At 41.6% G+C, this 24,366-nt stretch overlaps 1 protein-coding gene across 1 annotated transcript; it reads left to right on the top strand.

Moving 5' to 3' along the window:
- Window positions 1-1,133: 1,133 nt before the first annotated feature.
- Window positions 1,134-20,237, top strand: SOX30 (SRY-box transcription factor 30). The gene is made up of 5 exons (XM_063123334.1): window positions 1,134-2,103; window positions 10,800-11,039; window positions 13,312-13,548; window positions 16,277-16,769; window positions 19,763-20,237. The coding sequence occupies exons 1-5, from the start codon at window positions 1,134-1,136 to the stop codon at window positions 20,142-20,144; spliced, it is 2,322 nt and encodes a 773-aa protein (XP_062979404.1). The 3' UTR covers window positions 20,145-20,237.
- The last annotated feature ends 4,129 nt before the right edge of the window (window positions 20,238-24,366 follow it).

The raw sequence follows: 24,366 nt of genomic DNA, 5'->3' as shown, positions 1-24,366 counted from the left end.
TATCGCGTCTCAGAGCCATCGAGAACAGAAGGGGTATCTGGTGCCCCGAATAGAGGCCACGGGATAAATGCAGAACGAGCCGAGGCTGAAAGCCGTGGCCTTTGATCTCGAAGCCCCTCATCTCAGATGTGCGTAGGCTGCTGTGGGTTGTTCAATGGGGAAAGGCGAGACGAGCCTCTCGTGTACTGGCTTAACGGGGATCCCTTTTGCACGAACCGGTGTGGCTGATGTCCTGGCCGTGTCAGGCTGTTCCAGGGCTGAGCTCTTGGGGGTGCTCAAGATCTAAGCTCGGCTTCTCCACAAAGTGAAATTAAGCGATCGCCTTCCCGCCCCAGAGTCAGGTATACACGCTACTCTCGCGGTGGCGGAACGTGCGGATGTTACTCTGAATACGAAACTCCCGTACCTTTAACTCATTGGTGACCCCCATCTGTTTCGGCCTTACAACTCTCATTATCTCTAACCAACATAGTCAATGCTGATGGGTTATGGGAGTTAACTAAGAACATCCGGAGGGCCAAAAGTTGCCCACCCTTAATCGTGGTCTCAATCAGGGTATTGTTCTCCTCCACCACGGGCATTAGATATAAAAGCACAATGGGGGGAACGGTTTGCAGTATGCAACGGTTGTCTGCATTGACAGTGTAATGTGAAGGAAACGCTGTTCCGTGGTTTCTAAGAAAAGGCAACATTCCGAGTTGGGAGCCAAGGGGTCCCAGTTAGCTTTACGAGAAGTAGGCGCGAGGGTAGCGCAAGGCCAAGCGAAGCCCTCCGCCCAAACCAAGCGCCGGCGCTGCGAGGGTGCGCGCGTTCCTCTCGGGGTCTCCGCGGCGACCTCATTGTTACGTGGCTCCCCGGGTAACCATGGCGACCTCCAGGAAACAGGCCCAAGGAGGGAAAAGTGGGAGGCACGTGCAGCCCCGCAATTGCCATTTCTCGCCGGGTGGCGCGAGGCTCCCCACGAGCCGGAGGGCGGGGTCTGTCGCGGCGCGTGCACCTCGGGGCTGTGGGGGGGGGGAGGGGGAGTGGAGAACGTTTGCAAACCAACTGCAGGAAACAAACGGGCGGTAACAGAGGGCGAGAGCTGAGCTCACAATCCCACAACAATCCCACTCTCAGGGGCGGGCTGCAGAATGGAAAAAGGGGCGCAGGGGGAAACCCCCCGAGAGCAGCAGCGCCTCCTGCATCCCACGGCTTGGCAGGGCACTCCCTGCATGGACCACCTTCTCCTGCACCCTCTACCAGGGCAGGGGGGCAGGGACCCACACCTCCTGCTCTTCCCGCCTAAGCAGGGCCCCCAGCACCATCTCTTGCACCCCCTGTCCCCCAAGCAAAATGCCTCTCGCAGGGAGCAGAAGCTGCCTCAGCCTGGGGAAGGCGCCTCTTGTCAGCAGCACCTTTTGGAGGTCCAGGATTGCCTTGACAGGCGGCTCTCCCGGACTGTCATTGGGTTGGAACTTGGGGGTTGTGAAAAGCAGGAGGAGGAAGAAGAGGAAAACGCTCCACACATGGTGTTGCATGCGAAAGCTGAGGAGCAGGAGAGCCAGTCCCTCTTGACAGGCAGCAGCAACAAGAAAAAGAGATGGGAGCACAAAGCTGCTGCAAACCGAGGAGGGAAGGACGAGGGCAGCGGCAATATGAAGGGAGGAGGGGAAATCCAAGTGGGGATAGTAGAAGAGCCAGAGACGACAAAGAAAGAGACCAAGGTGAAAGAAAATTGTGATGCCAAAGCCTTGGGATCTGGAAAAGAAAGGACTATCAAAACTGAACTGGTGGAGCCTCCTGAGGAGGACTGCAAGGGGAGGGAAGAGGTAGCATCCAAGCCTCGTCCATCTTCCAATGACCCAGCTCATGTCAACAAAGATGCTAGTTTGTCTCAGCCTCTTGGGGTGCAGCATCCCCAAGAACTGAAGATTCCTGTTACACTTCATCCAGTCCCTCCTGGGGCTAGAATCCAGTTTCAGGGGCCACCTCCATCTGAGCTCATAAGAGTGACTAAAGTACCAATGGCACAAGTACCCCTTAAAATGCAGTCCTTGCTCGAGCCTTCAGTGAAAATTGAAACTAAAGATGTGCCTCTCACAGTGTTACCCTCAGATGCAGGTATTAGATAGGAATAGAGTTAGATTTTACCATGTTGCCTTTAGTTATTTTACATGCATAACTAAGCACTGGAATAGAATTATTCTTATACATCTAATTGCATCACTTCTGTTTATTCTCAACTTTTTGTTTAAATATAGAAAATAGAACTGTAGTAACCTTTATGCAGGTAAAAACTGTTCATATATGAAACTGGCTGGCTGTTGTAAGCCCCAGACAAAAGTTATGAAGTTTGTAGATTGCACAAAATTCCATGTACAACATTATTCTCATCTTTGCTGGAGCGAAGCCACTATTCTCTTTTTTGTGTATTTGGAACTGAGGTGCAGCGACAAACTGTGCTCCTCAAACCACGCAAGACGACAGAATAAAGAATGTGGCTCCTTTAAAAAACTAACATGGTGGTATCAGTTTTCATGGACTACAGCCTGCTTCATCTTTCCATAAAAGCTAAATTAGGTTTTAATTTACTTTATTACATTTTTATTCTGCCCCTCCTTGAAGGAGCTTGGTGGTGTGAGCAAGCCCCTGCCCCCATTTTATTCTCACAACAACCCTGTGAGGTAGGGAAAGCAGAGAGATACAGTGACTGGTATAAAGTTAGCCAGTGAGCTTCATAGCTGAGCATGGATAATAACTTTAACCTTCCCATTGGACGACCAGCATCCTAATCTCTACTCCACCCTGGCTCTTTATGGTACTGTAAGGCTGGGACTTTGAGGCAGTATACAAATTTGTTCACCCACCAGTGTGACCCACTGCTAGAGCAATGGGAGCTAGCACTTTAAAAAGCAACTAGAAATGAGTAAAAATGCTAGTTTCTGGAACAGGGCAGATTTTGTGGAGTTTGCTGAAAGAAGCTCCATGGACCTGTCCCAATCTGGAAATGAGTGTTTCTACTTGTTTCCAGAGTTGCTTTTTAAACTTCCACGTTTTCGTTATGCGAACAGTGGGTCCCACTTTCACAACAGAATGAGCAGGAGCACAGGAGCAGTATTGGATGTTGCCCATAGTTTTTTGCTGCAACAGGCGAACATGGCTACCCCTCTGGAATTTGTCACTTAAAGCAGAATATGTGCACATCAACTGGATTTGCTCTGGTTATTGATTAAAGTGACGTATGAATTCAGTGAAGTTAGTGGAAATACTAAAACTTTCAAATTTTCCCCATTTCTAAACTGTATTCTGGCCGCAGAATAATCCTTTGTGGCAGATATGTTATAGATTAATAAGAGCTGTTAGTGCTCTGTATTCTTATATTCTAATTTAATCCTGACTGTATTTACTTAAAAATAAATCAAGTTCAAATTCAGATGTAACAATTTGGGTTTAAGATACTAGATTTGTGAAAACAAAACAACAACCCCTCCCACAACCCACAACTTTTTAGTACTGATTTCTTAAAGAAGAAATAAAATGACATAGGAACCTGTTGACTGTACTAAGAGTGCAATAAGAAACACACCTAAGAAATTTAGTTTAGTTGAACTCATTTGGAACTGAGTGAACATGTTTACAATTCCACAGCAGCTATATATTGGTTAAATGAACTGCTGGCTTAATATCCTTTTTGGGGCTGAAAGATGGGATGGGATAAGTTTCGAAAACTAATTTTTCACATTGTAGTGTTACGGGCTGGGGGACCAGAATCCTGGGCAAGACTATGCATCTATGAACAGGACTGATTGCTTGTTCTCATTGCATTCGGGGACAGTAATAATACAACTGATAATACCTAGGGGTGGTGACGGGACAAAACACACTCTCTCCAGGGATATACAAATTTGGATCTTATCCAAGTACAGTTCCTGATCCTTTACTTCCCTGTATATAAATAAATTGCTGCTAATCCCAGATGAAAAGTTAAATTCTGCAGTAGGAAACACCATTGGTCACTGTTGTGGTGACCGAATGTCAAGCCCGAATCCCATGTCAAGCCATGTCCTAGCAGTTGGTGGGGTTAAGGGCACAGGATATGGTCAGATGTAATTCTTACCAATTTAGAAATTTTCCCTACCAAGCATGGAAAGCGCAACTAAATTCTGAACACTGAAATACTCAGGAGTAAGCCGTGGTGTAACACCTTTCATGCCTGCAAAGCAGAGATCAGTTCTTTGCAAGGTATTTCAAGTTTAATTACTTTAAATCCCCTGTTAACACACTGATTTGAGATAATATGGAAGATGCTTAAAGTTGTTGCTGGATCTGACTGCCAGGCTGCAGATTCCCCTTCTCTGTCCTAAAACATTACACAAGGACTGTAGGAGATAACTGCCCTTGATCAAAAGAGACCCAATGAGCTGGTTCGCACAATCAAAACAAGCCATTATAGATTAAACAAGCCACTGTGGCTTGTAGTGAGTAGTAGTGTGTGCTGGGGTTGATTTGCATAATCACTGCCAGCCAAAGCTGATTGCATCATCTGAATTTGGGTAGCATGGACTATTTGAGGGTTGTTTAACCCTCCAACAAGCCATGCCACCTGGGATCCAATGACACAATAAGCTGCAGCTGGGCAGTGATTATGTAAATTGCGCCAAGCATGTGTCGACAGGTGCTGCAGTTCACAACATGCCACCATGGCTTGTTTTTTATCATGTGAACCAGGTCAATGGGTAGTGAAGTACAATTACCTTCTCTCTGGGTTCTCCATCCTACCAGCACAAGGATAGGCACTTTACTAATAAATAAATAGACCTCTTACTCTCGATCTTCAAAAAATATATAAAGCTAATTGGTTTCTGAAAAGCAAAGCATTTTAATGGGAAAGAGCTAGAGCACATGTTTTACATCCAAAAGTCCAAGGTTCAGTACCTGACAGGTTCAGTCCAGATAGGGGCTGAGAAAGGCACCTAGTTGAAACTCTGGAGAGCCGTTGCTATTCAATGTAGAGCAGACAATGCAGAGCAAGTCTGTCTCAACATGGAAGCTTCTTTTGTTTCTATTATAGTATCAAAAACCACAACAAAAGGGGTTTGAAAGCTCCATAAATCTTACTTCAGTACCCTGAAATATTATTTAATATAGAAGCTATTATTCAAATTATATGCAGTTACTTGAGAGTTCCTTGTAGTATAAATTATTTTTCTTTTGACAGCCAATTTCAAAATCTAGTGATTTATTTCAGGGATAGAGTTAGGTTTCCCATTAAGATTGTGAATGTTCTTGCAACAATGTTCATGAACCAAAAGCTGATATATGTCCTAAAGTTAGGCTATTAAAAATAAAGAATAACTTGTACAGTAAAACCAACTTAATAGGATTACCTGCTTCTTTTCAAACTGGGACTAACCTAGGATAAATCAAAAACATGAAGCCAAGTATTCAAATGTTCATTACATTTCCTATATCATGTAAACCGTTATCATCCAACATTTATCACCTAAAGTACCAGTTTTAAAATTAAGTTTGGGAATCATTGAGTTTGTACCATAACTTTTTGGTTGGATAATCCTTAAAATTTTGATCAATACTGGCCTGTGTGATTCATTTAAAGGCATTGTCATCGATACTGCATAGGGTGACCATATGAAAAGGAGGACAGGGCTCTTGTATCTTTAACAGTTACATAGAAAAAGGAATTTAAGCAGGTGTCATTTGTATGCAGGCAGCACCTGGTGAAATCCCCTCTTCATCATAACAGTTAAAACGACAGGAGTCCTGCCCTCTTTTATATCTGGTCAATAGGGTAGGGTTCCTGCAGCTTTAACTGTGATGATGAAGAGAGAATTTCACCAGGTGCTTCATGCATACAAATGACACCTGCTGAAATCCCCTTTCTGCGCAACTGTTAAAGATACAAGAGCCCTGTCCTCCTTTTCATATGGTCACCCTAATACTGCATAAACTGCTGGCCAGATTCTTGGTTTGAGGTGGCCTAGATGTTGCCTATGTCTGTCTGTAAGAGCTCCATGATATTTTTGTTCAGTGTTACTAGAAAAAAAGGCTGCTGTGTCTTTAAGATATGTAATTATTGGAGGACATACTTATTGCCATATTTTTGTATAAACAAAGGCATAATAGAATATTTTGAAGCTTGATGGTTTTAGCTATTCCAATAATGTCTTGTAATTGACAGAATTTTATCAGCCTAGTACCTCGTATGATTTATGAATTTCTCCATATATGTACTTCAAGACTATTCAAAGCGTTGAAACAAATATGCATGACTATGATCATTGTACTATGGATAGGAGCTCAATGGATCTTGCAGTCTTCTGTAGATCTAAAGTCCTGCCAGCAAGAGCCAGGCATGGCAGGAAGAGCAACGGAGGTGACTTCACCTATTTCTCCCAACTCTCTTTTACACACACATTCAGCTAGAGGGGTCTGTGGGCCCATCTAGCTGATTTACAAGTTGTGGGGTAGGTGGGGCAGCAACAGAAAGGCACTCTCCTATTGACCATAGGATTCCTCTAACCATGAATCAAAACCTAAGCGGTGTGTAGTTGACGGCCAAATTTCATTGCTTTAATGGAAGAGCTAAATGTTTTTGAAACCTTCAAGTAATGTGAGACACACTCCAAGACTGCCCAACCATGTAAAGGACAGTTTACAATGTTGGACCAATTCAGCACAATATTTTATCACCATAACAACAACAATAATAACAACAACAACAATACAGTCTCAGCAAAGAAGGTATGAAGTGCAAGTTCATAAGACATAACCTACTCTTTCTCTTTTCTAATAAGATTTTTCCATGGATAACTTCGTGCCAGTATTCCAAAGCATCTATCTCAGCCTTCCCCAGACTGGTGCATTCCAAACATGTTGGACTACAACTTCCATCATGCTGCCTGGGAATTATGGGAGATGTAGTCCAACACATCTGGATGGCACTAGGCTGGGGAAAACTGATCTATCAGTATATATAATTTTACATTTTGCTGCCCTGATTAGCATAAATGGGCCTATCACTATGGACAAACTATGGGTAGTCAGCCAAAAGAACGTTCCTTAATGAGTGGAGATGTTTTCCTTGATGGTCTGGAAATTTCCAGTACTTTCAGAATATGACACAGAACAAAGATAGTGGAAAGGACAGCGATACAGTTCAATCCAGGGATAAGAAGTTTTAAAGCAGGGAATGCCTATACGGTGGCAGGTTGCCACTGTGATAAGCAAAACCCCATGCTTTTGCTGCTTCAGGGTGTTGGCGGCTAATCGCAATGCTGCAGCAGAAGCGTGGGGTTTCTGGCGGCCGGGCCCACCCCTACACCCAGGCAGCTGGCGACCAATCAGGGGTCACCATCTACTTACTCAGCCACAGATTCCAGAGTGAGGATAGATGGCGGATGCACTGTACTCGCCTTGCTCCAGAGAAAAAAGTTGGGGACAGTCCCTAACCTTTTTTTTTTTTTTTTTTTTTGCAGCTTCACCAGAAAGCCCCACGATGGCTGAAAAGTGACTGCTGAGTCATATAATCACTGCAGCGCCACTGCACATCCACCCCAGGGCTTTCCATGCATACAGACAGCCTCCAGGTTTAGTTAGACTGCAAGGATCCAAGAAGTTGCTGTCTCTGGAAATCTGATGCAGAACCAGTAATTTTACTTATTTATACAAATAATTTGATCCTACACATTCCATCCTACGCCCATGGGATCCTCAGGGTGTCTGATACTAAAAAATATCTAACAATAACACATGTAAGGCTGCAGGCTTATACACAGTTAATTGGAAATAGTTTTGAGTAAGCAATGCATGCAAAGAATTGCCCTCAAATGCAAAAACCGTTTATATTAAAATGTAAGCCTATGTGGCAGGGTGTTGCTGTTTTATTCTTTTACTATGTACAGCACCATGTACATTGATGGTGCTATATAAATAATAATAACAACAACAAAGAATCCATCCAAAATAATAACATCAATAACATTTGTTGCTTCCCTTATGCTCTACTTATTTGTAAATAATACAAATGTTACCAAGAGACACTACAGTGCAATTCTAGTATATCTACCCAAAAGACAGTCTATTAGCTTGAATCCTAACTTCTTGTGAGAGGACATTCGCTCACAGGATATTCCTGTTGGTGGAAGATGGAGAGGAATTTTTTGCTGATTCCCCTTTCCCCGTGCACCTTCCGAAAATCTACTCTTGAGTAGGGTGACCATGTGAAAAAGAGGACAGGGCTCCTGTATCTTTAACAGTTGTATAGAAAAGGGAATTTCAGCAGGTGTTATTTGTATGCATGCAGCACCTGGTGAAATTCCCTCTTCAACACAACAGTTAAAACTGCAGGAGCCCTGCCCTCTTTTATATCTGGTGACTCTTCAAAAGAGGGCAGCTTTAACTGTTGTGATGAAGAGGGAATTTCACCAGGTGCTGCATGTATACAAATAACACCTGCTGAAATTCCCTCTTTATCACAATTGTTAAAAGATACAGGAGCCCTGTCCTTTTTATATGAAGCGTCATCACATGGGAGAAAATTGTTTTTGCTTACCATTGCTTCTCCACTCACACATTTGTCCCTCATTACTTGCTCTTTTGAAAGTGGAAGTAAGCAACATCCATGCGGCCCATTCAGTGGGCCGTTTTGATCGTGCTGCTTCTCCACACAGCAGGAGATAGCAGCAACATCCATCTTTAAAAATAAGTCAGACTTACTGGGTTGATTTTTTGTGGCACAAAGAAGGTTAGAAGGGACAGAAGGCAGACAGCATCATGAGAGGGACCCACAAAAATCCATGAGTGCCCAGCAATGAGCATGCAATAAAACGCTTCTCTAATGGAGTTCATGGTCACCATAGTCTTCAGTGTTGGTCAATACTCCCAATACTGAGGCTGCAGGGAGAAAAGGGAATCTAAAACTCACCCATCATCCCCCTTCTATCGTCAGGAGCTTTTTCTGGATTAGGGTCCCTTTTGTTTACACAAGTGTAATTCAGGATCCAAACCAATGTGATTTACTCTCAGTTAACTATGTAAAGGATTGCAGCCTAACAAAGCCTATGCATGTTTCCTCCAGTAAATCCTCCTTGTTAAATGGATCTTATGCCCAAGTAAGTGTGCATAGGATTGTACCTTTAATCCCCTAGCACTGTTACTGGACTTTACATACAAGAACTGGGGAGCACTTGACACTGTAAAACACAGTTCCGAAGAAAGAAACCAGGATGAAGCTGTACAGATAGGCTTTTTAAATCAGTACTGAAGCCAGGAAACAGGTTTAGTCTCAGTGGAACTCCAAGTGCATCTGTTGAGTTTCTCTCAGGTAAGTGAATGATTGCCTTTCACTCTTGAAGGGAAAGTAAAGCACTGTTTCGGGGGACCCTGTTGGATTGTGGGCAAAGCCTGCTTTCCATCGCCATATCCAGTTGCTTGGCCTTTACTGACAGATTGATTATGTGGGGCATGCATTGTTTCTCTTTGTACAGTATTCAAAGCCACTTCATTGTTGCTGCATGTACTACATTCATCTCAGGGTGCTTCTAGATGAGGATTTTATTGTGCAATTGCCCTTCCTCATTCACAGGATTTTACAAGTGTCCACACATCATTGTCTTCCATTTGTAACTGACCCGTGTTTTCCCACTGCAGAAAATCCATTAAGGAGGGAAAGCTGCACAATGTCTTTTGACTGGTAGTGCTAGAAGCCATCTATCTGGAAGCACCGATAATTATGACCATTTTCCTGGAAAATAAATAACCCATCCACCCCTTCAAAGCAGCAAATAAAATAGTATCTGGTTAAGTTAAATAAGGAAAGTGATCTGTGATTTATATGAAAGAAAGTCCTAAAATTAGTTTGTATTATAGTTAGCATGTTAAATCTTATAATATTAAACAGAATAAGTTACATTGGGCACAATTTGCAGTATATCATGTTGTTCAATTGCTGTTTGTATCATTTGGGCCTAAAGTGCCTGAATATTGGTGTTTCTCTGTTGTACTGAGGTTCAAAAAATAATGACTGGCCCAAACTAGATGTGATCTCTTAACTCTTTAACATTGTTTTTAAAAGCTCCAGATTCCCACTGGGTGAACTAAGGGTACAATCCTAAGCACACTTAGGCCTAGGGAATAAGCCTCATTGAAAACAGTAGAACGTACTTCTGAGTAAACATGTCTGGGTTTGCACTGTTAAGAGGGCAAATAGCAGCTTCTGGAGGGCAATTTACACAGGAAAATATAGAGTAAAAAGTTAAGCCCCTCGCTAATAGTGCTGCAATCTTCATCCAATGAGGGAAGTTTGTGTTTGCTCTTTGAACAGCTCAAAGAGAATTTTTCTTCCTCTGTCATAATACTAGGACCCAGGATCATTCAATGAATCTGAGCGGTGGGAGATTCAGGACATATAAGAGGAAGTACTTTATGCAGTATATCAATGGCAACAAGTCATGATGGCTATATGCTGTGTCTGGGATCAGAGGTAGTATGCCTCTTAATTCCAGCTGCTAAGGAACATGAGTGGGAAGGTGCTATATAGCACTCAAGACAATGGGGCATCTGGTTGAACAATGTGGGGAAAGAATACTGCACTAGATAGGCCATTGGTCTGGTCCAGTGCATCACTTATGTTCTGGAGAAAGCTATCCCATAGTCCGTGAGAAAGATTCCAGGGACCATAGGATTGCTCTGAAAAACCCTTCTGAGGTAAACTCATAAGTTTTAAGTACCCTTTTTCATTGATACAAGATAATATTACTCATTGTGCCTACACATGAATATTCATTTATTTATTCTAGGGATACCAGATACTCCATTTAGCAAAGATAGAGATGGCCATGTCAAGCGTCCTATGAATGCATTCATGGTGTGGGCAAGAATTCACCGACCAGCCTTAGCCAAAGCTAATCCTGCTGCCAACAATGCAGAAATAAGTGTTCAGCTTGGATTGGAGTGGAACAAACTATCAGAAGAGCAAAAGAAACCTTATTATGATGAGGCTCAGAAGATTAAAGAAAAACACAGAGAAGAATTTCCTGGTACAAAAATATATTTTTTTAACACACTTCTCAACGTCAGATTGTCTCAGTGCAACATTTTGTGTAATCCATAGACTTGAATGTTGCATGAGCTGACTTCTACTTGTGTGACGGAACTTCCCATTGTTCCCTCCGCCCTGCAGCCCCCTACATGCCTTCCATGCAGGAGCAGGTAGACAGGGGACTTCAGGGGGAAGGGCGAACTATTCCATCAGCTGTTTCTGATCCAGTGGCACATAGCCAGGGCTGGATACAATCCAAAAGCATAAATGGAAAGATGATGTTCAAGTGTATTCATTTGGCAAAGAGGAAAATGCAGATAAAAAAAAAAAACTAGCAAGCATGCATTATGATACAGTTTTCCTTAAAGCAACTACTTTAGTCATCCCATGTCTCCCCTCTTCCCAAAACACTCAACCTCTGAAAGTTTAAAAATATGTTTGGCAGTGCCATGGAAGGAGCTGCTTCTAGGAATTGCACTAATTTCATTGGATCCATAGATGTGCCTTTCTATAGCATAACCCATAGAAAGACAACCTTAAAATTATTTCATATGAGTATTAGCTACAATCAATAACTAATTACAAGAGCGGAGTTATTTTAGTAAATGATACGAATAGTTTTTCTACAAAAGGTATTTGTTGTGTGCTTGTCATTCCCTACTCATGGTTGTTTATAGGTTCTTTAGACAGTTCCATGACCCTCCAGTTTTGCTTCTGTTTGTAAACAGCACTTTCTGCAAGTTTTTTTTAGAGAAGGAAACATGGGGTATTATTTCTGATGGCGGAAGAAAGTGTGATTTCCTCTTGTGTATCTGTGCTATCCAGTACCATCTAGAGGTTATGATGAGATCTTACTGATATAGGGCGGGATATAAATGTTTTAAATAAATAAATAGTGGAGAAGCAGAAAAGGAAACTCTCCTCATGTATGGATTGAATCTCAATTCTGCAATGAACCTGAAAGTAGATATAGTGGATTAAAAGCCTCATGCAGAAAAGTCCTAAGATAAAACACAAGTCAAGCTGCATCCTGCTTTTCTCTAAGGAAAATTCTACAAAATGAATAGTAGCATCAGAGTCATTAAAATATGTAATTTGAATTTTAACAAACACACCTAAAGGTTGGAATCTGATATTGGTAGCTAGACCAGAAAGAGCCTCGTGTGGCACAGAGCGGTAAAGCAGCAGTTTCTGCAGCCGAAACTCTCCCCACAGCCTGAGTTCAATCCCAGCGGAAGCTGGTTTCAGGCAGCCAGCTCGGGTCGACTCAGCCTTCCATCCTCCCGAGGTCGGTAAAATGAGTACCCAGCTACCTGAGGGAAAGGTAATAACGGCCGGGGAAGGCAACGGCAAACCACCCTGCTATAAGGCCTGCCAAGAAAACGTCAACGAAAGCTGGCGTCCCTCCAGGAGTCAGTAATGACTCAGTGCTTGCACGAGAGGTTCCTTTCCTCCCTAGCTAGACCAGAACATAACATCAGTATTGTAACCAACATCATCAAGGATGATGCAGCAATGTTAAAGAAAGCTGTGGTATTGCATATACAGTTAATAATAACAGCAATAGGCTATGTCAAGTGGGACATATTCAGGAATGCAGAAATAAAACTTGAGTGGGGGCATTTTCCCTATCTCTATTGTGGATATGCACTCCCACCAATGTTATTTTAAGTTTGTTAACTAGTTGAGAATAAATACGACAAAAATAAAGTTTACTTAAAAGAAAACACATTTTAACATGAACATTTTTTTCTATGCTGTAATTCACAACAGTTGTCCATTTTTGCTGACATATTCTTCCCATCCCATGCTCATTCCTTTGTTTTCTCGATCCTGTATCACCCATTGCCAACGAATATACAATCAGATAATGTGATCTGTCAAGAGTCTTGATTTTACATACTTCATTTTTTTTAAAAAAAAAAATCATTTTGCAAAGCAAAGATTATGCACTGGTAGAGGGGAAAATAGGGCATTGGTTATTGATGGGACTAACATCCATAGAAAGGAAAAGAGGTGTTGCAAAACTCTCTCTGAGAGCCTGCAAGCCTTCCTAAACACACACTATTATTAGAGGCTTTCTTTTGCAAACAGCCTTCATATTTAACCTTCCAAATCAGCCAAAACAGAAGTTTCACCATTCTCTTTCTTTGTATTATGAGTTAAAAACTGCATTATATCACTGGATATGCATATTTTATTAGGTAGCAATGCATGAAAGAAAACAGGCCATCATGTTTCAGCGAGCATACCCTTGTATATCCCTACAGGTTGGGTTTACCAGCCACGGCCTGGCAAAAGGAAGCGGTTTCCATTGACAGTCTCCACTGTATTCTCTGGCGCTACTCAGAATATCATTGCTACAAGCCCAATGACAGCCTCCACTGTCTTTACCGGGACAACTCAGAATATTATTACTACGAATCCAACTACCATTTACCCTTTCCGATCACCTACCTACTCTGTGGTCATACCCAATGTACAGAACAGCATTGGACACCCAGTCTGTGAGTTCATTCCAATAGTTTATGTGAGTTCTTTAAATGATAAATGATAGGAACTACAAAAACTAAGGTCTGTTTGCTTATTGAGAGTATGATTATATAGAAATACTTAAAGCAGCAATAAAATACTGCCAATAAATTCTAAAGGTCCTCAGCAAAGATTTCTACCAGATAGATGAGAATGATAAGCAGTGGCCATACTTTACTTATTTATTTCATTTCAGATTTTGATTATGATAGCGTACAGAATTATTTATAATTTTGCATTTCCTCCTTCCCTCCTCTTTTCTCCTGAACTCTACTTTTAGTTTTTGAAGACTGCATCAGAAATATTTTGTCCCTTCCACACATTCAGGGCTCCATCACACCAACAATTTAGTGCACTCTTGCCATACCTGGTGTGCTCATTTGCAGCACGGTACTCACATGACACCCTGCCTCTTCCCCAGCTTTTTCCATCTTAGAATGCCTAAAGTCTGAATTATTTTTCCTAAACATGGTTTCCTTTGTTTGGGCGTGTGCTATGATGGGAGCCTTGCTGTTGGCTGGAATGGATTGTATTAGGTCCTGACAGGGAAAAGCGATGTCTCCCAGCAGCCAGCTCCAAGCCTCAATATAAAACCCAAACCTTGCATCCCAGGCTCAAAAGCGTTTTTTAAAATCGTACAATGCCAAAATCTCTGCAGAGACAGGATTGTATTCCCTCAATGTCCCTAAAGAGCCAGACTAAAGAGTCATTCCATTTTTGCTAGGCAGAAAGGCAGTCTGGTTGAAGTACTCATCTGACAGGACCTGTGTTGTTAAAGGGGGGGGGGGAAGGAGCAACCAATGAACTAGAGGGAGAAAGAGAAGGGGTGGGGTGGAAGAGCAAACAAGCGAAAGAGCAGCGTATTCAGGTAAAGGGGCCATAAGCTTGACGCGCTTATGCATCGGAGATTAAAAAAAAAAAAAACAGGCAAAGCAGGGGGAAATTACCTGTGATGGAGCTCAGTGTAGCAAAGGTGTTATCATTTAAACTACTAGAGCAGAGGTGGGAGCATTTTTTATTATTATTCAAGGGCCACATTGTCTCAAGGGAAGGATATTGGGAGGTGCATTATAGCAGTTGGCTGGGCCACCCCCCTCTCTCCCCCCACCGATATACCCCATTCATATAGTTCACGTGCACACATGGGAACTGCCACTTCAAGGTGCTCTTAGCACATTGAGGCAGTTTCCAACAGAGCCAGCTTCTCTCAACCCTAGCTTTTCCTCATGGGAAAGGCAAGGAGTGAGCTGAGCCTTTGGGAAAAACTGCTTCAAGGCATTTTCGGTGTTCCATTCTAGTAACATGATGGAGTCAGATTAAGGTAGGTAAGCAGAGTAGTAGTCCAGTGTAGTAAACAGAGTCAGGACACAGTAGGCAAGGTCAGGTTAAGCAGATATAGTCTAGTTAAGGTAGCAAAACTTAAGCAGAGGGCAGATAAAAACAAAGCTTTGCATAGGTCCAATTGGATCCTGCTATCCTGAGTGCTGTCCTACTAGGACAGCAGAAGCATGTTGTCTCAACAGGGAGCAAAAGCCAACTGAAGCCTTATGTAGGCTACAATACCTGTAGTGTGGTAAGTTCTGCCCCTCCTGGAGGAGGTGACTGCACTGTTAAAGGAGCCTTGCCTGATTTTGTAGTAATAGATGTCTGTGAGACTAAGGAGATGGAAGTTCTGCTGCTGACTTATTTTCTGACTCAGAGAATGATGACAGAGCTGTGTCCTCTTGCCAAGAGGGCTCTGTACTGGCCTCTAGGAAGCACCCTGTGCCTCATCCTCATAGAACTCCTTGTCATGCTGGAAGGCATGAGGATCATGATATTCAGGAATTTTGAGATAGTGGTTCGCTATGGAGCCAGCAGCTTCCAATGAACCCAGCTTCCCTCTCCCCTTGCTCTTTTCTGAAGGGATGGGGAGGGCCTTGTCGGGACCTAAGTAGACCATATGCAAAGGACTGGTAGGCCGAATCGGGTCTGTGGGCCAGACATTTCCCACCATTGTGCTTGAGTGAAGTGAGGACTCCATCAAAAAAAGGAAAGAAGTATCTAGGCTCTGCTTGATTATTTTCCTCATTCTCTGACTTTCTCAATGCTGATCTGTCCTAAACAATAGTAAGTCTGAAGCATTATGATCACCTCATTCACTTGCCTGATTAGAGGATCCATTAATTATCCTGGCACTCCAGTACATGACATCATAGCTTCTCCTCTGAAAAACATCCGGGAGCTGTGCCCCCTGTGTTTTCCCTCAATGACACCACTGCTCAGCTGTGACACATATAACTGTTTCCTTTGTCCTGATATTCCACGGATATCTCTGAATATGAAGTTGGAGTACGTGGGTGTTTATTTTAAAACAAACTAAGAACAGGCTTTTTGTTAATATTGATGAGGAAGTTTCCAAAAGCAGGAAAAATGAGTTCAAAAATGATGAGGAATGATACCATAGATATTATCGTCAAGGTGTATTCATATAGTATGATAATGCAGACCTATAATAATTTTGTTCCAAATTGGTATATATATTGATTACAGAGCACATACTTCAGATAAATTATATTTTTTATGATATCACATGTATTTGTAAATTAAATTTAGAAATTTATGTGCTAACAGAAAATAAAATAAACTATTTTTTTTAAAAATAAATAAATAACATACTGCTAATGGGGACTTTTCACTTACGATCTTTTCTCTTCTCCAAAGGTGAAGCCCCTTCTACTATCCAGTTGCCAGCTCCTTCTGCTCAGCATCCAGTCCCTATTACGCTGTTCCAGTCAAATGTAGGAAGCACAACCCCACAGGCTACCCAAGCTACAAACCTGCCACTTCACCCAGTGCTTCAACCTCAGCGTTTTGCTACACCTTCACCAACGGAAGCTCACCGTGTATCTTCAGGAACAAATTGCTCTATAAAGAGACCCACGCAGATTTCCATTGAGAACACAAGCAGGAACACAAATAATACAAGTGCCACGTCTTCCAGATACAGTGTCTCAAACAGTCAGCTCCCTAAGGAGTACTCAGGTGTTTCTTCTTGTTCTAGAAATGGACCTATTCCTCAAGCACCTCCCATCCCTCATCCACACGTCTATCAACCTCCTCCCATTGGTCATCCAGCCACTCTATTTGGAGCACCCCCTCGATTTTCATTTCATCATCCTTACTTTTTACCTGGACCCCATTATTTCCCATCAAGGTAATGCATTCATTTACTGGCATTCTGAAATGAAGATGCATGTATAATCAGGCCAAAGGATTTGCAGTATTATGCAAGGAGAAGAGTGACAAATTCCAGTGTGAATTTCCATATTCTTTCTTCCTTCCTGTCTAGTGCTTCCTTCCACACTTATCCTCTGTTTATCCAGAAGGGATTCTTTTCCAGATTTGAACCTTTAAATCTCTCTTCCACCTTGACACAGTTGTTATACTTTTCTGCTCAGCCTGCTTTCCTCCGTGTAGAGAAGAACTTGCTTTCTGGTTCTGTTGTCTCTTCGACGATTCCTTTGAGCTTTTCTACATGAGGCTGTTAATCCACTTTATCTACTTTTGGTTTCATCGGAGAATTGAAATCCAAACAGTACACGAAGAGTGTTTCCTTTCCTGCTTTTCTGCTACATACTCTAGGTGGCACTGTGGTATAAGGAATAGTGCAATTACACGAGGGGAAAAAGTGTGTATGGTTGGTTTGTTTTTGCTTTTACAAATAATACTGCATTTCCCCTGCTCTAAAGAACTTGCCAGAAGTGCTGTTTAAAAACAGAAGTGAAACTGGAGGGTCACGATGTCGTCTCAAGAACTTGTAAACAACCGTGAGTAGGAAATGACGAGTGCACAATAAATGCCTCGTGCAGAAAAGCTCTTTGTCTCCTTGGGTAACTATTCCTTCTTTTTTCCTGCTGCTCACAAGGGTCCCCTAGGGCTATGTATGTAGTCTGTGAGCAACATGGAAAGTAAGTAACTAGTGGGAAAATTCAGAAAGGAGTAGATGAAGCTGATCTAGCCAGCTGCACCCTTATCCTGGGAAGGATGACTAGGCTATTATCATACATGTGTTAATAGCTTCACATTTGGACTATTGCAATGCAACTTATGTGGGTCTACCATTCAAAATCACTGCAGCTGGTCCAAAATGATCTTGCGTAGTTGTTAACTGGAAAAGGAAACACATTACACTTGTGTTAAAAGAGTTGTATTGATTGCCAGTTAACAATCAAAACAGGTGCAATTCGGGTTATGGTTCTTGCTTTTTAGGCTTTATTTATTTTTTTATTTTTTTATCCGTTTCTTCCTTGCCTTTTGATATTAATAACATCAAGATGGCTTATAACACTCAGTAAAATACATAAAGAACAACAACAAAGCCAACGGTAAATCCTAAAGGTTAAAAACCAAATGTTGACAGATAAAAGCAGCAGATAAATATAATTAGAAGGATCTTAAACACCACTAGCAGAATAGGATGGACTTCACCTAGTGACTAAAACTTAAGAGAGATGGCACCAGATGAACAAATGTAGAAAGGGAAGTCAACAATTTGGGCACTTCCACAAAGAAGGTCCTCTACCTATTTTAGTGGGGGTATATCAAGAAGGGGCTCTGACCAGGACCCAATTGCTGGGCAGATTCATGAGGGAAAAGGGTAAACCTATCATAGAATCATATCATAGAATAGTAGAGTTGGAAGGGGCCTATAAGACCAAAGTCCAACCCCCAGCTCAATGCAGGAATCCACCCTAAAGCATACCTGACAGATGGTTGTCCAGCTGCCTCTTGAAGGCCTCTAGTGTGGGAGAGCCCACAACCTCCCTAGGTAAGACCTAAGCCATTTGGGTCTTTAAAAATAAAACCAAAAAATAATAACCAGCACTTCAAATTGAACTCAGAAGCAAACTGGAGGCAGTTAAGATCTTTTAAAGCTAGAGTAATATGCTCATGGTTGTCAGTATCAATTAACAACCTGGCTGTCACGTTCTGCAACATTGGTATTCTCCTATACGAATCTCCTTGTCTGCTTAAACAACAAAGAATCTAGTAGCGCTAGTAGTACTAGCAAATTTAGTATGGTATACACTTTGCAGACCAGAGACAACTTCAAAAGATGCATCTGATGGATCAATTAAGTCTTTAAGGTGCCATAAGACTCATTATTGTTGCTGCAACAAACTAACATGGCTACCCATCTGGAACTTGTATACCTAGATCAGCTTATGAGATCTTATTTCATGTACTGTACCTCTGTCTTCAAGAGGCTAGGCTGAAGGCTATGAGGAATAGGGCTGTCTGAGTGGTGGCACATATCTTGTAGAACCTTCCCCTAGGGAGGTTCATCAGACTAATTCAGTACTCGTATATATCTTTTAAATGCTTTTTTTAATTTCAGAAAGATTCTAGTTAAATTAAGGGTGCTGCTGAGATGCTTCTTTACTGTAGACTTTTGTTTTCCTGTTTTATATGTTTATTGCTTACTATTTTATGTTTTGTGAGCCATCTTGAGGGTGTAGCATAAGTGAAGAGTTATATGATGAATTAAATAAATAGGTCTACATTAAAAGGCAATTGGTGGCTGGGTGCTCCTGCCATTGGTCAGTGGTGATGACCTTTTAGACCAGGGGTGGGGAAACTCAGGCCTGGAGGCCAGATCTGGCCCTCCAAGGTTCCTGAGTTGGCTATGCCCTCTGCCCCAGGCGCCATCGCCTTTCTTCCAACCACTGATTATTTGATGGTTCTCCAGCTTTGCAGTTCTTTCCCCATTCTGAAAAGTTGAGATGCCTCTCTTGAAGCTTAGTTACTGGCAGGAACAGCTTTAAGCAACCATGTGCTGGTACTTTTGGCCTTCAACCCCACCCACTACTGGAATGTGTCCATTAAGCACTTCTCCCAAATTGAATTCTATGCTCAGCTGAAAGAGGTTCCCACCTGTGTCCTAGATTCTTCTAACTCTGTTGTTGTCGTTGTTTGTTGTTGTTGTTATTATTATTTCTTTATACCATGGATTCTTTATACCATGGATATACATTTTGGCTTTGTGGCAGACTCTGGTGACCAGATATTCTGGTGACCTATTTGTGGTTGTGTCCCATGACAAAAGTAATCCTGTGTTGGGGTAACTGATTTCCAGACTTGCATAAAAACATACATGTTAACAATAATATATTAATCCTATGGTAAAACATCTTTGTCTTGCTGCAGCACATGTCCATACAGCCGTCCTCCGTTTGGCTATGGGAACTTCCCCAGCTCCATGCCCGAATGCCTCGGCTTTTATGAAGACCAGTACCAAAAGCATGAGGCAATGTTTTCTGCTCTGAACAGAGACTATCCTTTTAGAGAGTACCCTGATGAACACACGCATAGTGAAGATTCCCGTAGCTGTGAGAGCTTGGAAGGGACATCCTATTACAGCAGCCACAGTCAGACTGAAGAAGAATACTTAAACCCTATGCCGCAGCTGGACATTGGGGCCCTTGAGAATGTTTTCACAGCAACCCCATCCACACCCTCTAGTGTACAGCAAGTCAATGTGACTGATAGTGATGATGAGGAAGAAGGAAAGGTGTTGAGAGATTTGTAATTTTTTAAAACCAAATGGTAGTATCTTAGCATACTTCTTTAAAAACATGAAATAAAACATGTTGGTCATATAACACCATTTAGTGAGTGTGGTCAAGAAGATGTAATAACTCTTAAGTTGTTTTAAAACTTTTATGACACATAGAAGATTTTTCCATGGCAGTGTGTCGTCACAAGAATTGTACCTTACCTGTTTTCAGACACTGTCATGGCCAAGGCAGCTCTTAAAGTGGTGCAGTTTGTTGCATGTACTTGTCCACTGCTTTTAGGTCGAACACTAGTGGGTACATTTTCCAGAGCCACAGTGAATGATGCACCTTAAGTATACTGCACTGATCTAGCACAGCTTATCCATTTGCACAGTGCACTCAATTTTGCAGGAGTGCATAGAAGAGGTATGACAACTCACGAAGCCATGGCAATGGCAGAAGCAACAGATTTGTGCATAGACTGAACTTTCCACCACCTTTTCTAAATCTGACCAGGCAAGTATAGTCATAAGTGGTAATAGGACTGCATCACTTAAGATGGGCAGACTTTGTTTTCTTAACTCACGAGGATTTGTTATTTGTGTTCCAACGTGACATAGCAGGGTTTTAATTCTGATCTAGATATTTATTGAGCAAATGAATTTGTTTACATATTTCCCTTTTGTACCCATAACACACATATTCTGTTGTACTTCAGAAAAGAGAAAGTTTTTAGGATTTTAAAATTTGGCCTTAGGTCAAAGTGGTTCTTTAAAAAAACAAAGCAAAGTAGTTTCAGAGTCTAATCTATGTTTATGCTGAAAATTGTTATGTAATGATCTGAAGGTCAATTACAATTGTCAATTACAAAGGTCAATTACAATTTTCCTCTGCAGGAGGATTTCATATTTTAAAACCCATATGAATGGGACAGTTAAATGTTTCTATGGCTAAGTAAGGGTGAATCTAGCTGAGTGTTCTATATAAGTGAGCTATGATTCTGTACCAGAGTATAATTAACTAATATCTCAAACATACATTTTTAAAATGTAGTATTTGAAAAATAGAAGTAACAGAAGATGAAATGTTGCTAAACTATTTGTTCGTGTTACAAGATATTTAATTTTATATCCATATTTTTCTTTGCTTTTGAAGGGTAGAGGTTGGTAATATATTTGTTCCATTTTTGTTACATTAAAATAAAATCACATGAACCATATGTTGTTAGCTCTATATATTGTGACAAACTCTGCATTATGAAGTCATCACACTGTTTGTATTTACATAAGTGCAAATGTGATGGCAAATTTTAATGTGCCTTTGGAGAAATTTACTACAAAGAAATAAGAATGGGTAATTCAAAGGTTATACAAAGAATATGCTATCATACATATATAGGGTGATCTGTACTTTTTAAAAACGTTTTCAGGTACTAGCAACGTAGATACTATAACATTTTACAATATATGTATTAAAGGATTACAGTAGGACACTCTGCTTGCAGCAGGAAGCTTCCTAGAACAACCCCAGAAATGAGCCAAGCACTTGTTTCTAGAGTGGGACAGATCAATGGAGCTCCCTTCTGTGAGATCCGCTGATTTGTTCTGTTCCAGAAATGAGCATTTTGACTCATTTCCTACTGTTTTAAGGACAGTTGACTTCCTGTTGTGCTGGTGGTGGGTCTCCCTGGCACATTGGCAACATTGGATATTGCCCACAGACTTTACTGGTAATTTTTACTAACAGTACGTAAAGAGTAGTATCTCAACATCAACAATGTATGTGTCTTTTCAATATCCTCACGGCATATGCTGGACAACATACATCAGATGAAGCATTTCAAAGATATTGTTCCAACTGTAGAACATAGTTTAGGAAGTTATAGGCCTTCTACATTGAAAACCGTCCCCACCAAACAATTTTCTTCCATTGTGCCTGATATGTCAATAGTGCTTTTGAGGGAAGGTCTTATTAATAGCTAAAAGTATACTTTAGCTCTGAAACATGCTTCTTGTTGAAAGCTGATCTTCAAGAATTCTTGTGGGCAAATGTGCTATTTCCCACATAACTATGTCTCTAAAGTATAAAACAGCTGTTGGATTGTTCTCTCCATCTGGCTTTTTCCATCTCTCCTGCCCCACTCTCATTTTACAATCTGCAGTGCTGGTTAGCAGGAAACATACATTGGTTAACTGCTGTTTTATTAAATCCAGACTGGTGGTTCAGACATAATGGCAAACTATGCTATGGATGAGCCCTGGCTGGACCCTTGGGCTCACACGCTCCCCTTCTCTACTCCTTTTACACGTGTCAATTCCTTCTGTAACTTGGTTTGAGGGAAACCAATGCTTGTTGTTTCACCTGAACCAGCAAACTGCTTTGTATTTGCCATGCAAACGAGAACTGGAAACCACGATCAACCCTGATTTCCAATATTGGTTTGCAGGGCAAGTGAAACCATAGTGTGCTGATCATACTGTGGTTTGCATGTAACCAAAAAAGAGTGAGAGCATCATCAGACAAGCATTTTGTCGCACACTCGCTGCCCACTGGGTTTTTCGCACATTCTTAAGATGATGCTGTTTGCCGCCTGCACAACTCCCGCTCTTTTTGGCCTTCGTTCCATCACAAAATAGACCACGGTAAATCCATTTTTGGTGTGTATGTTTTTGAAATGAAATGTTCCACCATTTCCTGCTGTGTGAAGGAAAAGCTGCACGATAAAAATGCCCACTGAATGGGCCACGTGGACATAGTTTACTTCCTCTTTCTTCCCCTGTGTGAAGAGGAAGTATCGTGGGACAGAAGCAGGGAGGAAAGCGATGGTAAGGAAACATGATTTCCCCCCGTCTGATGACGCTCTGAATCATGAGGAAATGAGTAAGAGGAAAAAGAAGGAAGCAAGAGTATGAGAGCCCAAGGCTTTGACACATAATGCCATACCATGATTTGTCAGTGTGTTTGAACTGTGATTAAAAAGGGTCATTTTTAAAAGCCCTCATTTAGCTTGGTATTAGATACCTTTTGAGATTGGTTCTGGCCATTTATTTATTTATTTATTTATTACATTTCTATACCGCCCAATAGCCGGAGTTCTCTGGGCGGTTCACAAAAATTAAAAACATTCAAAGTATAAAACAACAGTATAAAACCATAATATAAAATACAATATAAACCCATTTCATAGCTCTGGGGCTCAATTCCATTAAATATTCCCTCCTCCTGCTTATTTTCATGAGATGTATTCTGTTTGCTCTTCTTGTGAAGCAGGTTTTGTTTTGTTTTGTTTTTTAATGGCCAGCATGCTAAAGAGGAGTCCCTAAGCTAAGGTTACCAAGAATGTTAGTGGCTCCGCACCTGTATATTTAACAGCAATGTAATATAGAAATCTATCAGATGAAGCTTTTCCTAGCATAGGAAGAACATAAGAAGCCTTATTCCAATTCAGACTTTTGGTACAGCTAGCCTTTAGTATTGTCTACACTGACTAGCAGTGGCTTTCCACAGTTTCAGATGCAGCTATTCCATCTTTTCCTTCATAATGAACTTTCTGTGGTAAGAAAAAGTACAGAAGAAGTGGTGGGAAAACAGGGGAGTGGAAGGGAATGTCATCTGGGTCCTCCTATTCAATTCTGTAACTGAGGCAGGGCAATTGCACGATTACAGTCTCATGTGAATGCCCTGAGCTACTGCTCTTAGACAGTTTTTAAGAGTGGAAAACAGCATAACCTAGGTTTCTATGTGTGGTGTTACATGTCATGTTTACTTTCTTTTGCCCCTGTTATCAAGCAGATTTTGCCTATTCCTAAAGTAGTACAGAACCAGCAAAATACATTTATAACAGACACTAATTGCATGGGTGTACAAATAAAATCCTGTCAGTTTAAGACCAGAGTTAAGGCTATGTCGCGTTGGCTCAAGCTCCACAAAGCCAGGATGATGGAAGTGAAGACTCTTACCTTAACCAGTGTGCTCATCACAAATTGTGATAACTTATACCTTGCCCTCCATGCACCCACATTTTCCCTTGCTCTTTCAGGCCCAAATACAGATGGGATGGGATGCCTGGGAACAGCAAAGATGGGCCTGTATTGCCTTAACGAAGCATCTGAGGCTTACTGCTTTGCTAGAGGAATCCTTCAGTGACTAGAACCATACCAGTTTGTTGCTTACATCAGTAGCTGGCAGGATGGGTTAAACAGTGAGAGGCAGCCCTCTTCTAGCAGTAAGGCTTGATGCTTCATAAGGCAATAT

Source organism: Elgaria multicarinata, chromosome 3, assembly GCF_023053635.1.
Source record: "Elgaria multicarinata webbii isolate HBS135686 ecotype San Diego chromosome 3, rElgMul1.1.pri, whole genome shotgun sequence".
Classification (NCBI taxonomy): domain Eukaryota; kingdom Metazoa; phylum Chordata; class Lepidosauria; order Squamata; family Anguidae; genus Elgaria; species Elgaria multicarinata.
This window is presented reverse-complemented; position numbering and strand designations above follow the sequence as displayed.